At 53.3% G+C, this 13,657-nt stretch overlaps 1 protein-coding gene across 8 annotated transcripts in view; it reads right to left on the reverse strand.

The window, feature by feature from the left end:
- Positions 1-234: 234 nt before the first annotated feature.
- The window catches only part of MARCHF8 (membrane associated ring-CH-type finger 8), a 103,975-nt gene continuing 90,552 nt past the window's right edge, over positions 235-13,657 (reverse strand). For 6 of the 8 annotated variants that reach the window (XM_080641781.1, XM_080641776.1, XM_080641780.1 and 3 more), the window contains 5 exons: positions 8,976-9,058; positions 7,898-8,743; positions 6,390-6,570; positions 4,269-4,416; positions 235-3,886 (listed from right to left, as the gene is read on the reverse strand). In XM_080641781.1, the coding sequence (XP_080497907.1) occupies positions 3,585-3,886; positions 4,269-4,416; positions 6,390-6,570; positions 7,898-8,743; positions 8,976-9,058 (1,560 nt within the window). In that variant the 3' untranslated portion in view covers positions 235-3,584. The remainder of the gene's footprint in view (positions 3,887-4,268; positions 4,417-6,389; positions 6,571-7,897; positions 8,744-8,975; positions 9,059-13,657) is intronic. The other 2 variants (XM_080641783.1, XM_080641782.1) reach the window with 1 other exon arrangement.

Genomic DNA, 13,657 nt, shown 5'->3' on the forward strand with positions numbered 1-13,657 from the left:
GGTGCAGCCTGTATGTTTCACACAAGCACCTCTGTGTGAACTGCTTGTCTGCACTCCCATGCCCCCACGCCCTTCGGAACCCAGCCCACCCAGCTGAGCACCAGCACCTGGGGGAAGGGCCGCCCTCGCTGGGACAGGTGAGGAGGATTCCCCCAGAGGGGCATGACTTCCGCCCCTGATGTGCAAGCCAGAGGATCCCCGCCTCTTGCAGGAAAACACTTTCATGGCCACACTTTTAAAGAAATGTTTTATTGCTGCATTTAGACACCCCCGTGGATAGCACACACGAGCCCTGCAGAGAATTATTCAAGTGGTAATACTGAGAAACAGCACACACAAAAAGATACAAAACTCGACATTCAGAGAACTAGAAACTCCCCAAGTGCCTTTTAGAAACAATGCCACACATGCCAGTGTAAATTTGGTTTTTATTAACGATCAACGTTCTAGAAACATTGCATCTAAATAGGTGGTGAGCTGTTTAGGTCTTCCCTGGGCTAGAAATGGAAGCTGCCTATTTCAAATCAGACCCAAAGGGTAACTATTTCAAACGTGTTTGCATCAGGCCAGCTCCCCAGCATCATGGGTGTCTGCCCTGCAGCGCCCAGGCCTCCCAGCAGGCAGCTGCCCACCAGGCCCAGGAGCTCCAACCCTGTCAGGCATTGCCCGAGGCACGAAGTGGCCCACTGCCTGCTGCCTGCACATCTGTAGCCAAGAAGGGTGCACCTGAGGTTTGAAAATTAGACCCATACGGTTGAAAAAAGGGGATTGAAGCAAAAAAAAAGTGGGAGAGGGGCATGCTAGAGGCCTGGAATAGTAAGAGACCTTTTACAGTTTTTAGAAAATTCTTAAACTCAGGCACAAAACCCAAATTACTGCTGGCAGCCAAAGAAGTCAGAACCCCATGAGTTGTGCTGTAACTTTGGGGGAATAAAGGCCACATCAGGGAAGGCTGGCTGGTGACTCCCGAGGGCCATTCCATCTCCTCCTTGCCAGGCCCACAGGTCCCAGCCCTCCTGGCTCCGAGACCTGCAAGTTCACCTCATTTCTAAGCATCAGCCAAAAGCCCCCTCCCAGTAAAGCCAGGTGCAAATGAGGGGAAGCCAGGGATTAACCCCCAAAGTATTTACCAGTAGTGAGAGACTAAAAGGAACACCTGGCAGCTCTGCTGTCCCCACTAGATGGCAGCACAGCACAAGCTGCCAGGGCTGCGTGCCTCCCTTCGGAGGGGAAGAGCAGAGCTGGGACTGGGAAGGGGCAAAGGCTCAAGGAGACCTGCAGGCAGACAGGCCAGGGAGCACCTTCTGGAGAGAAGAGAAGGATGTGGGACAGACTCCCAGGCAGAAGGGCTTGGGGAACCTGGTGACAGGTGATGAGAGGGTGGCAGGCCTTCCTGAAAAGCAGCAGGAGGCTTCACATAAAACTCTGTTGGGCGTGAGAGCAACACCAGTCAGGGGCACAGGGTGCCTCCCTGCCCTGTCACAATGGGTGCCAGCCTCAGTGGGGAGGCTGACCAGGAGATGCTGAGGCTGAAGCACACGTACCCCTCGGTGGGAAGTCTCCGTACTTTTCAAGTTCAGCATAAGCGGTTCCATTGGGGGAGAGGGCAGGACCCCACTTAAAAACCTACCCCAGTCTTCACCTGACACTCATCGGCTGTCAGAGGGGGAAAGAGCGGCCTTGGCGAGGCCACTCCTAAGGGGCAGCCGGGGATGACCAGGATTCAGCAACCCTGAGTGAATGGTCTGCCTGGTCCCAGGCTGAGGGAGTGGGTAATTGCACTTTGGGGCACAGTGAACATGGGCCTGGGCTGGATGGGGCCTGGGAGACAGCGAGAGGGAGAGCTGACCCATGTGCAGGGCTTGGCGGCGGCCCTGGCTACCCAAGCAAGGAAGGCCATGCAGAGCCGCTCCGCAGATCAGAGCCCCAGACCCTGGAGTCGGATTCTGAGGAGAGGAGGTGGAAAAGGGCAGTCTGCTCCACGCGCTCCTCAGGACTGACACCCTGTGGCCTCCTCCTGGCTTTCCTCTGGAAAGCGAGGAATCATCCATGAGCCTCTCAGCACACAGGCCAGGCATCAGTCTCAGAGCACTAGGGCTGGCCCTGGGCACCTCACCCCCGAGGAGGCGGGCACCAGGAGGCAGAGTTGCTGGGAAAGTGAGCACCTGGGCAAACCCACGTTGCACTGAGGTCCTCGCCTCCTCCTGGAGTTAACTCTGTCCCTGGAGCAATGACACTGATTTGTAAAAACAGAATTCTAAGTAGACTCTTTAAGGGACAAAAGCCATTTGATGGTAGTGAGTTGGTTTTGTTTGTTGTATGAAAAATGGGAGAGCATCCCTAAAAACAGAACAGACTGATCGCAAGGCCAGGGCCCCAGAAAGATCATCTCTGTTCAGTCCAGTTAAGGCGACCAGCAGCTGGGGTGTGGCTGAGGGTAGGGACACCGTGAGCCATGGCAGTCGCTGCTCAGTCGCTCGGGCACTCGGGTGCTGGCCCCAGCCAGCCAGCCTGTCTGCCTCTGCCCTGGGCAGCACCTCTGGAGCAGGAGCTGGCTGAGGCGCAGGGGCCCCGGAGACCTGCGGTGTGCACCCCCAGGCCAGGCGAGCATGCCTGCTCTTCAGTGTGAAGCCAGCACAAGCTAGAGAGGCTTGTCTGGAAAGGAATGGTTTTTAAATATTCAGTTTTGTTTTAATTACTCACTTTTCCTTTCATTTAGACCCTATAAGCCCTTTCTTTTCAGTGTTGACAAAGAAAGGTCTGTAAGACTTGTCATAACACAGGCTTGAAACCACAGGAACTATGCTCAAGTTGCCATTTAGAATCTATTCATTCCCTGAAATACTAGGAGACAGTGTTAGACCTGTTGTCCTGCTTTATGGTCACAAGTCCCTTTAATGGACATAGAAGAGATGTCGTGTTTCTTAGAACACGTAAGGCAGAAAGGGTCTCAGATCTGTTAGAACATGAAAGTGATCGTCAGGGTCATGAAGAGGTTTCTAAGGAGACATTCTTTAAAATGTCAATCTTACTGGAAACATAAAATGAAGGTTCTCTTTTTGTAAAGTGCTGTTTGCTTAGTGACTTACCTGCCACCATGCACAGAGCACCACGGCCCACCTGCTGGGGAGGACGCAGGCAGTGTGGGCAGTGGGAGCACCTCTGGGCTCTCCCGGGAGGAGGGGTCCTCGCACCGTGACGACACTCTGAGCGCTGCAAGCCAGGCTGGGCCTGCTGCCAACCTGACGAGCTGCCCCTCAGGGCCCGGTGCCACCCTGCTCCTGCGCCTCCCTCAGGCCTGACATGTTATCCTCATTCTGCTCAAGACCACGCCAGCTCCCTGTCTGGTGTCACAGGCTCCACCTCCCCTGACAGACCTGCTGTGGAGGTGGTGCCCAGGCACACAGCCTCCGTGCGCTTCCCAGGAGATTCGGTAGGAGGCTGAGGAGAGAGAAGCATTAACAACAGTCGCCGGGCCGATCTGTGCTAGCAGCACGGGAGAAGGTACGCGATGGCAGGCAACAGTTCCCTTCGCCATTGGTGGACGCCATTGGTGGACGTGCAGGAAAGCCGCCCCTCCCCACTCAGACAGAGACGATTTCCATTCCAGTGTCCTCAGGTTCTGTGCAACTAGAGTTGGTGTCGGAATGGCAGACTCCACGCCCATCTTTATGTTCCAAGTTGGGCTCCGAGAGGGCAGGTTTTTCAAAAATATTCTTTTTGCTTGTTTCTGGACAGTTCTGAACATAGATTACTCTGTTGTAAGCCTTGAGTCTCTTCCACAATTGTAAATACACTTTGCACTGAACGTACATAAAAAGAAGTCCGCCCGTGAAGCCAATGGCCACCACCACCAACTTAGTCCAGAAGGGCCACTCCAAGATTCCTGGAAGGGAAACACCGGTTAGCCTCTCAGCTGACGTTAATTAAGATGTGAAGAGATAAAACACAACTCAGGAACTTCTTATAACCCACGGACTCTTAACTCATCAAAGCTTGCTCCCTGCAGGAGGGCTGGGAGGGGCCCCTCCTTTTCGTCCTGCCCTTCCAGGGGCAGTTCATGGAGATTCTCTGGCCCCATGACCGCCTCTCTTCTGACTGGGCCTTAGAAACCGCTCACAGCAAGAGCGCATCACAACAGGATGCCTCTTGCCTTCCAATTGGTGGCCCTTCCAGAAACCCGGGAATGAAACCTGGAGTCACGCTCAGTCTGAGACCCGTGGGCTCTCCAGGCACCTGTGCCAAGCCCCTTCATCCCTGGCACATACCTGTCGCCTGCCCCTGCTTGATTTCCTCAGTAGTGCGGTCGATGAGCACATACAAGGACCAGACCACGCAGGTGATGGCAATGACGTGGAACGTCACCGAGCACATGATCTTCCTGCGCTCGCTGGCTGTCATCTGCAGCTTCTCCCACTGCGAAGACAACACACAGACAGGGTTCAGACTCAGTGCAGGCTGCGGTGGGTGAGAGCACTGGAGATGGGTGCGCTGCCCCTCCCCCGCAACTACATGAATACCCCTCAATACCCAGTCATTCTCTTTAAACCACTTGGCTTTCCTCAGGAACCCGGTACTGGTATTCTGTCAGTACACAACTTCCCGTGCACTGGCAAGAGGCTGGGGTCGAGATGAGCTGGAAGCCACGACCCGCAGCCCGCCTGCTTATTCTGCCAGCAGACCAGCAGCAGTGCTTGGTCAGGGATCCTCTGGTTTCAGTCCCGATCAACACAGCCTGTTGGCTCAGACCCAGGCGGCACATTGTAAGTCTCCCTGGCGTGCTGACCAGCATGGGCGAGGGAAGCAGAGGCTGATGACGCCACAACACAGCCGCGATGGGTCACACCACACGGGAGGGTGGTGCAGAATGCGCTCCCTCTGCTCCTCTGCTACTTTGGCAGCAACAGCGTGAATCGATGCTAAGAGCTCCTGGTACAAGCAGTCTCTGCCAGTCTCATCTCCTCTAGGGATGCACTCATTTACTCCAAATAGCCACATTTCATTTTTCATTTACCGGTTTCCGAATGAGAGGAGAACACTTAAAGGTAGAGAAAGGGAACAGGGAGTAGGCAGGGTGCCCTCGCCAGCCTCACAGCCTTTGCAGATGCTGTCGGGAGAGGCCAGAGCAGAGCCGCAGGCCCTCGATCCTGGTCGAGTGCCTGACTTCCGAGACTCCAGCAGAGCAGGCCCAGGGACTGGAGGCGCCTGAGATTACTTTAAATCTGCGCCTGATGCCCTAACCGGTTTGGCTCAGTGGATAGAGCATCGGCCTGCGGACTGAAGGGTCCCGGGTTCGATTCCGGTCAAGGGCATGTACCTGGGTTGCGGGCACATCCCCAGTAGTGGGCGTGCAGGAGGCAGCTGATCGATGTCTCTCTCTCATCGATGTTTCTAACTTTCTATCCCTCTCTCTTCCTCTCTGTAAAAAATCAATAAAGTATATTTTTAAAAAAATAAAAAAAAAATCTGCGCCTGACCCCTTCTAAAGCCACACCTTCCTGGGACGGTGCGATACATCTTCATTTGACTTCTCTCCAACCGAGCCCTACTCCCTGATTTCCTATTATTCCCTAAGACACACTCAGTTCAAGCCTCTCTCATGCCCCTGAGTGCTCGCCTCACCTTTCACTTCACCTCCAAATCCTACTGACCCTCAAGAGCTGCTTCAACACCCCAACATTTTGGGATGCTCCCACTCCCCTCTGAGCCCCAGCTCCCAGCGCACACTTCCTCCCCAAGTGCCTGGCGTGCTCCACCACGGCGTGAGTTAGCGTTTAACTGGCATTGACCTGTGCTGCTCTCTGAGGATGTGGCTCCCTTCTCAATTTCCATATAAAATCTGAGATACAAACAAGTCTTGTGTTGTTCCAGACGAACCTCATGCCCTGGACACGGGGAGAGACGGTGAACGTCATGCCTACAGGATGCGTGTGCAGGACAAGGCTCCTAGCAGAGGGGCCACGGCACAGGACAAGGGCCGTTTCCTGTACTGCCCTTGTCTCCTGCCTCCCCTGAGCCCCGCCTCCCACCTAAAACACTTCTCACAGGACCAAGTTACTGGGTTATGCTGTGCTTTGTGCAGGGGAGATGCTAATCTCTGATACACAGTTCTAATCAGAGGCAAGGCATACAGAGTCAATACATACAGTTAAATGCTGACTAAAATGTACGAGGCCAGTTAAGGACCAAATGACTGACACAGTGAGCAAGCAGCCTCGGATGGAAGGAAAAGAAAACGTTATGACTGAGAGGAGGGACTTGGAAATGAGCGCCAGAAATGGTGGTACCTGCAGCCCAAGGGTGCACACCACCCCTCCTCACAGAAATGGACACACACCGACTCGGGCACTCATCTGGGTGAGGCCACGCCCCAGGGCCCGTCCACCTACTTTTCTCAGCGGCTTCAGCCTGGTCTCCATGATGAACTCGTACTTGCAGAGCTCACAGCAGCGCGTGTCGGAGCTCTTGATCCACTGCTGCAGGCAGGCCTGGTGCACGAAGTGCAGGCTCCCCGTGCAGTGGCAGGGGGTGATCAGAGGGCTCTCGTCGTCCCCCTCACAGTGGCAGATCCTAGGGCGGCAGGAGAGCCAGGCATTACCAGCAGGGCTGACGACAGGGTGCCAGGTCCATACCCCAAGAGAACATCAGAAACAAACATCACAGGATCAACTACAAGCACAGACACAGACAGACAAAAGCGAGGACGCTACTGAAACTAAACCCTTCTGGCTGACTGCACCGACACGGGAAGTCTGGGTGGCACTTGGCACGAGCGGGGAGATGGTGTAAGAAATGACACAGCAGTCACTTGGGTAAGACTTAAGAACTTCACTGAAAGACACATTTAAGGCAACCGGGAAGCATCTTCCAGAACTTATGACGTTAAAATTAGGAAAAAACTTCTGTGTAAAAGAAAATCAGACTTCCAAAAGTACCAGTGATTTGAAAGGATGGTGGGATTTGCTTTTTCACTATAATCACTGACCTCACCTCCAAACCACACAGTTCCGTCAGGGGGTGAGCAGGGACATCTCGGCACCTCTCCTGGACCTCAGGACATTAGGAGGGGCTGCAGTTTCATTTCTTTTTGCAGGACCACTCACAGCAATAAGCGGAAATTTTAAATTATATCAAAAGGTTCAGGGTACATGCAACAGGATGAGCTACTAACCTCTAGAAACTAAACAGACCTCTAAGAAACAGGGTCCTCCCAGCCGCTGAGGAGCAGAGACGCCAGCCTGGAAGGAGCGGCTGACCCTGGCCAGGCTCTCAGCTGTTTGTTTCTGGGACAGAGGTTTCTGATCCAATTGCTAGAACTGATAATGGTTGGCCCTCAGGAGGGCGACTGGGGAAGATTAGGATGGAGAAGGCATAGAGTGGTGATAAAAGGTGAATTCTGAAAGATTTGGGGGGCATTATCTCCTCCCAGGCTACTGACATGGGAGGAGATGGAGTTGGGCAGTGGAATTAGGACTTGGACAGAGGTGGCTGCCTCCAAGTTAAAAAGAAGGAAGGACAGCCTCTCCCCATGCACATCATGCTGTAGGTGGAACAAGGGGTAAAAATGAAGCTGGGAGGGCAACCAGCCCTGGAACTCCAGACCATCAAGCCGGAAAACTTTCTTCCTTCCAATTTCCTTATGCAAAGTCAGCTTGACCTTTAATATGTGTAGCTTCTTCCTCTTTTATCGTCTGTGAAACTATCTTGGGACCCATGTCATAGAAATTGGTTTTCCAAATGATATCAACAGTCTATTCTGGAGAAAACTATTAATCCACAATTGTCTACAACTGCCTACTAATTCGTTTTCCTGAAACTTCACATATTAAAAGCAAGATGAGGCTACAGAGGTGTGGGGAGCAGAGATGAGCAGAATGGTGGTTCTTGGCAAACCAACCTGCAGGCATCCCCTGACGTGGACACAGGAGAGATGGGGGGGCATTTTTCAGAGAGGGGAGAGGAACCATCCAGGTCACTGTCCTTCTCCACTGAGCAGAGGGGTGCCCGCGGGGCCTTGCTCTTCGATCTTGCAGATGTGTTGTCCTCAAAGACGTCGTCATCACCCATGTCGTCGGAGCAGAAGCCCGCGCTGCCAGCCAGCCCGCTGGAGGACTTGGCACTGCGCAGGTGGGACGCCCCGCTCTCCAGCTCATGGAACCTGTGCAGGCTGCTGGCGCTTGAGCCACGCGAGAGGGAGAACAGGTACCTGAGCAGCCGCCGGCTTCTGGAAACGGCCTCATCATCTGCTTTCTCTTCCAAAAGAGGGACATGCATGCCCCCCTTGCCACCTTCCACCTCTGAGGCAGCTGGATGATTGGCAAATAGGGATGAAACACAAGAATGTTTGGAATGGCCAAGAGGTTTGCAATTCAGAGTTCTTTTTTGTTTATGATGGAACCTATTAATTCTGAGACACGGATCTTGAGAGAGTATCAATTTCCCTTCAGAGCAAGTTCTTTCCACATAGCCAAAGTTTTCCATGGTGTCCTGGGCCTTCTCACCCACATCGTTTAGGGACTTGGAGAACTTGAGTGTCCTTCTGGCTCTGCTGCTCGGAGCAGGCTTCAAGGCCGCAGCCCATTCAGAGCCACCGGGGTTCCTGGGTGGTGCCTGCAGTGTGTCTGCACAGAGCACAGTCACTGTGAGCCCTGGCGCCAGAGAGCTCGGGCCCCGAGCTGCTTTCAGGACAACAGCAGCCTGCATGGGACTGTGGTGACAACACTCAGAACACACTGCCCTGGAACTGCGTGCAGAGAACAGTGGGATAAAACACAGAAGTGAAAACAATTTTTAAAGAGAACAGACATACAAGTGAAGAAATGAGACTCGTGTAACTTGGTGAACACACAGAACTGGGCTGACTGTTCAGAGCAAAGCACAGTGTTGACCAAGCGAATAAAACAGTGAGAACTGCAGACACTATTGCGTACTTCTGGGGTGACATGAGCCACTGTAGCATCTGAAGAGGGTGTTACCTGCAGATGTCCTGACTGGAAGGTGTGACAGAAGAGCGAGAGAAGGCGGGCACGGGAGCCGACACCGGCGGAGGACCCCCGACCTGCAACGACACACCTCTGTCAGTTTCCGGGAGAGTCAAGAGGACCGTGAACACCTCTCCTTCTGAATGGGAGATGTCTGCCAGTTCCTACTGCTCAGTGAGTCACAGGAACTAGGGCCCCACAAGCTGAGACAGAACAAATCAAATAACACTCTTGTCTTGCATGTGGGTAAAAGTGTAGCCAGGCAATATTTGAGACTGGAGCAGCACCATGGATCCGAAGATTCATGGTCGTTTATTTCCTAAGCATCTGAGTGTAATTAGTTCATACATAGGTCAAGAAACCAAGTCCTACAAGGTGTGTGGCAAAAGCAAAAGGACTGCATGTGTATCAATGGGGCACCTGCTCCCCGCCAGCGAGTCCTGGGTTTCCCTGATCGAGGCTGGCAGGCCGTGGGCACTCTCTCCTGCTCACCACCTCAAGGTTGGGCCACAAAAAGTGCTGCCCAGCCAGAGCTCTTTATACAAAGGGGAGACTACAGGGCCACTGATCCACAGATCCATAGTGCAGCCAGTGGCCCAGCACAGTATGCTCCCCGGAGTTCTAATCAAAACAAATAAAAGAGAAAATTTAAATTTGAAAGAACGTTAGCAGGAGGTCATGAGACAGAGCAGGGGCTCTGAAAGGTCGTGAATAAGCCCAAATGAGAGAAAGTATCTAGGAGGGTGAGGAGACACCACAGTGGTAGGAGACATAGAAAGAGAGAGAGCAACAGGAAGTGTGGCTGAGCTGAGGACAGAAACCACCATGGGAGGGTCCTGCAGCCTCCCACTCCAGCCTCTGTGGGGCCCTTGCTAGTTCCCAGGCCCTCACAGCACCGTGCACCTGCATGGAAATGCATGCTTCTCTCCTTAGGACAACCTGGGCGAGCATCTGCTCCACGAACCCCAAGCAACCACAGGAAAATAGTACAGTTGTCCCTGGGTACCTGGGGGATTAATTCCAGGACTCCACATGGATACCAAAGGCCACAGATGCTCAAGTCCCTTATATAAAACAGTGTAGCATTTGCATATAACCTGTATTTGCATAAAGCCTATAGTGGGGTGTGCCCACACGTGACTCACTCCATTTGCGTGGAATCAGGGTGGTGCTCAGTGCATGGCTAATTCACGGTCTGCTTTTGGGAACTTTCTGGACTTTTTCTCCTGAATATTTTCAATCCTCAGTTGATTAATTCTGCAGATGTGAAAGCCATGGATTCGAAGCCCAATGATACGGGCAGTTATACTATGGTCTGTTATCAAGAGCGAGCCCATGTCACTTCTCTGTCTTCCAGAGGACACTCAGTGGCCCTCAGCCCTGCTCCTTGGTCCTTTGGTGAGTCCCACTCTGGTCCACAAATCTCCAGCTGAGGCCTGGCCCCACTTTTGCTAAGTGCCACCCCAGGGGTGCACGCTCACCCTGGCACTCCAGCCACAGAGCCTCTGACACGAGTGAGCCACCAAGACAGGCAGCACCATTGTCCAGAGACTCTCCCCTCCTCCCCCTGCAATCGCACAGCCTGGAGGACCAGGCCAGCACTTGAGGCGTTCACTGGACCACGTCCCTGCCCCTCGGCATGGCGAGTAAACGTGCCAAACCCAACGCCACCTGAAGAGACCTCCAGGCAGTGCCTGCTGTCGGCAGCCTGTGGGTGCTAAACCAGGCGGCATTCCTCAATGCGCGCATCTTCGGAGTCGCGGGAGAATCTGGACTGACTTTCTAACAGAATATGCATATGGACCCTGGGTATATTTTCTTTGAAAGAATTACTAGTCAAAATTCTTAAGATTCTAATGTTTAATTTATTTGGAGACATGAAAATGACGCCCTCAAGTAACCTGTCACGATGTCACTGTTCTTCCTAAAGGAAAATGAGGACCTACGTGCACATGACGCTGCTGCGTTCCCCTTGCGGGGCCACCACCCAGCAGCCATCCCAGGCTTCACTCCAGGAGCCTCCGCCCCAGCCCAGCCGGGAACAGGCGCAGGCTCTGCTGTCGAGACTCTGAAGGAGCACAGGGCCTTTACTGCCACTCACCCGGGAAGGGGCTGGGGGCAGCTACACGAAGGTCCCGAACTCCTAACAACCTGTTCAATGATGTCCAGTCCTAACCCAGCCTGACACAGACAGCCTTCTTGAGCGCCTTGCTCCCTTCTTTTACTTCTAAGGGTGACCAGCTCTGTTCGACATCTGTGGGCAAGACTAGAAATGCACCACGGAGGCCACGGGCTGGTCACTGCACTGCAGAGAAGTGAGCGTCGTCACACAGGCCACCACAGAGGCCAAGGGCTGGTCACTGCACTGCAGAAGAGCATCATCACCGGGCCTCCCTCAGCAGACTTTGGAGGAAGGGAGGACAGGAGAGTCCAGCTACATCTACATCCTGTCCCCTCACTGCGTGAGGTCAGCTCTCCTTCCTCTATGTAGCTGGGTCAAGTTTAGTGGCTCGGACTGAGGTACAGGACGTCCCCTTCCCCTAAAGGGACAGGAGGGTGCCCTGCTCTCCCAGAAGACAGGGAATTGCCTGGTTATCACGTTCCCTGTTAGAGAAGGACATGGTCTCTTGAAACCATGCACACCTTCCTGCATCCCGAAGGGAAGGAAATCCATCTGGGAGGAAAGTAGGGTCTTATCTGGAGAATGAGGCCTCCCAGGGTCAGTGTCCTGGGAGGAGGCAGGCCTCAGACAGGAAGCTGAAATCAGAGACAATGGCCTCTCACTCCTGCTGACCTTCCAGTGGTCCAGTCGGACAGGAAGTCTGGGGTAACTCTCACATACCCATGACCGGGGCCTGGGAGAAGGGGGAGGGAGAGCCCAGAGCAGAACACAGCCTGCGTGGAGGAGGTTCACGCTGTGATAGGACTGGGTCTCATGGTCTCATGTGATAGGCCTGTCTGCACTGGCGGCGAGCATCTGCCTGGGAGGCGGCTGCAGCCCTAGACCCACGCCCTGCTCATTAGAAAACAGGAAGTCTCAGCATCCCCATCCATGCCCTGCCCTCGGTGCATCCTCTCCTATCCCACACAACACATTCCAAGACGTGATCAGCATATGTCCAAACCACAACAAGCTCCAGTAACAGAAAAAAGTCTCTCTTCGTATTAGATCATGAGGTTTCAGAAAATTTTTTAAATCTACTTTCTGTAGTTTTACATAAAATACAAGCCAACAAATGCCTTTTCCTGGCTCCTTATCCAGGAAGAGTGAGAAGCAGCAGGATTTGTGAGGCATCCCCGCTCCCACAAGGGGCTCCTCCTGACACCAGCTGAAGAGCAGCACAGGCTGAGCTCAGGCCCAGTCCACTGTGGGTGCCCACCCAGCGCAGCTCAGCACCATGAAGAGCTCATCTGGTCTCATGCCAAGTAAGATCTATCGACCTGCAGCGAGGACCTAAAACACTGCCCTGCAACAGCGACACAAAAAAGAAGCTTACAGATCACCTACCTTTCCAGGGTCGAACTGCCAAGGTCAAGTCAAGCAAGGGCCAGCAGGCTCTGCCCAGGGGCTCGGAGTGGGCAGCTCCCCCGGAGCAGATAGCTCCCCTGGAGCTGGCAGGGCGGCATGGGGTGCTGGGGACAGTGCTGGCTCGGAAAAAAGGCATCTCTGTGCCTCACCCACTCAGGAGCACCCTCTCCCTCCACAAGGGTCAGACCAGCACTGCTACTGATGAAAGGTGGACACGTTCTGACAAGACAACGCCAACGTGCGGAGGAAGCAGGCTCCGCTCCTCCAGTTCTCGGCTACCTCTCAGACAAGAGGCTCTCTGTCATGACAGGAACGTAAAGCCATCTCAGGACCAACATTTTCACAAAAATTCCCTCGTCCTAAGACGTCGTAATCAATTTGGCAAAACAAACCTCTGGATTCTGTTGGGGCCTAAATCCCGTTGATCTGATTGCCTAAGAACGACAAGACCTTTGTCTCGCTGTACTCAAGTCCCTCAGACGCACCACACCGCTTTAGAGATTTCCACGAAAGCGTGTAAGGAAAAGAAACCTTCCCCATATCCTGGGAAGGAAGGTGGCATTCTCCCTCTCTGCTTCCTGCTTTGAGGATGCGAGGCACGGGGAACAGACCTACCAGGCAGCCTCTCGGTCAGTGCGGGACACGCCACCTTGCAGGCTGCCTTCCGCTCCAACTCCCTTCCCAACCTCCCTCCCCGCCATTCTTCCTCACTCTCTGTTGCATACCACCACGGGCCCTTTTCTTCACCAGCAAAGCTGCTGCAAACATTTGAAGTCCCAGGCCCTTAACAAAAGCTCACACCAACAGGGGCAGGGCTACAGAAATAGTCTCGTTGATGTTTGTTCTGAAGCCACGAGAATTTGGAGAGGGACTGGATAAAGAGGGTGAGAGGCAACAGGGCTCATGTTTACAACTGGCCTCAAATTACAGTCTATCAACTCAACAACTTAATAGGAAAATGGGAAGTACAGGGCTCTTAAAACATGAAAAGATGCTTAACCTATCTCATGATGAGAAATACAAATTAAAACTACAACATACATCATCAGCAAAAAAAGGTTTTTTAAAAATCAAATACTACCTGTGTTGCAAGTGTAGGAAAGCAGGCATGCTTACACCTTGCTGGTGGGAAACCAAACTGGTGAGT

The sequence above is a fragment of the Plecotus auritus genome (assembly GCF_963455305.1).
Source record: "Plecotus auritus genome assembly, chromosome: 9".
Taxonomy (NCBI): Eukaryota; Metazoa; Chordata; class Mammalia; order Chiroptera; family Vespertilionidae; genus Plecotus; species Plecotus auritus.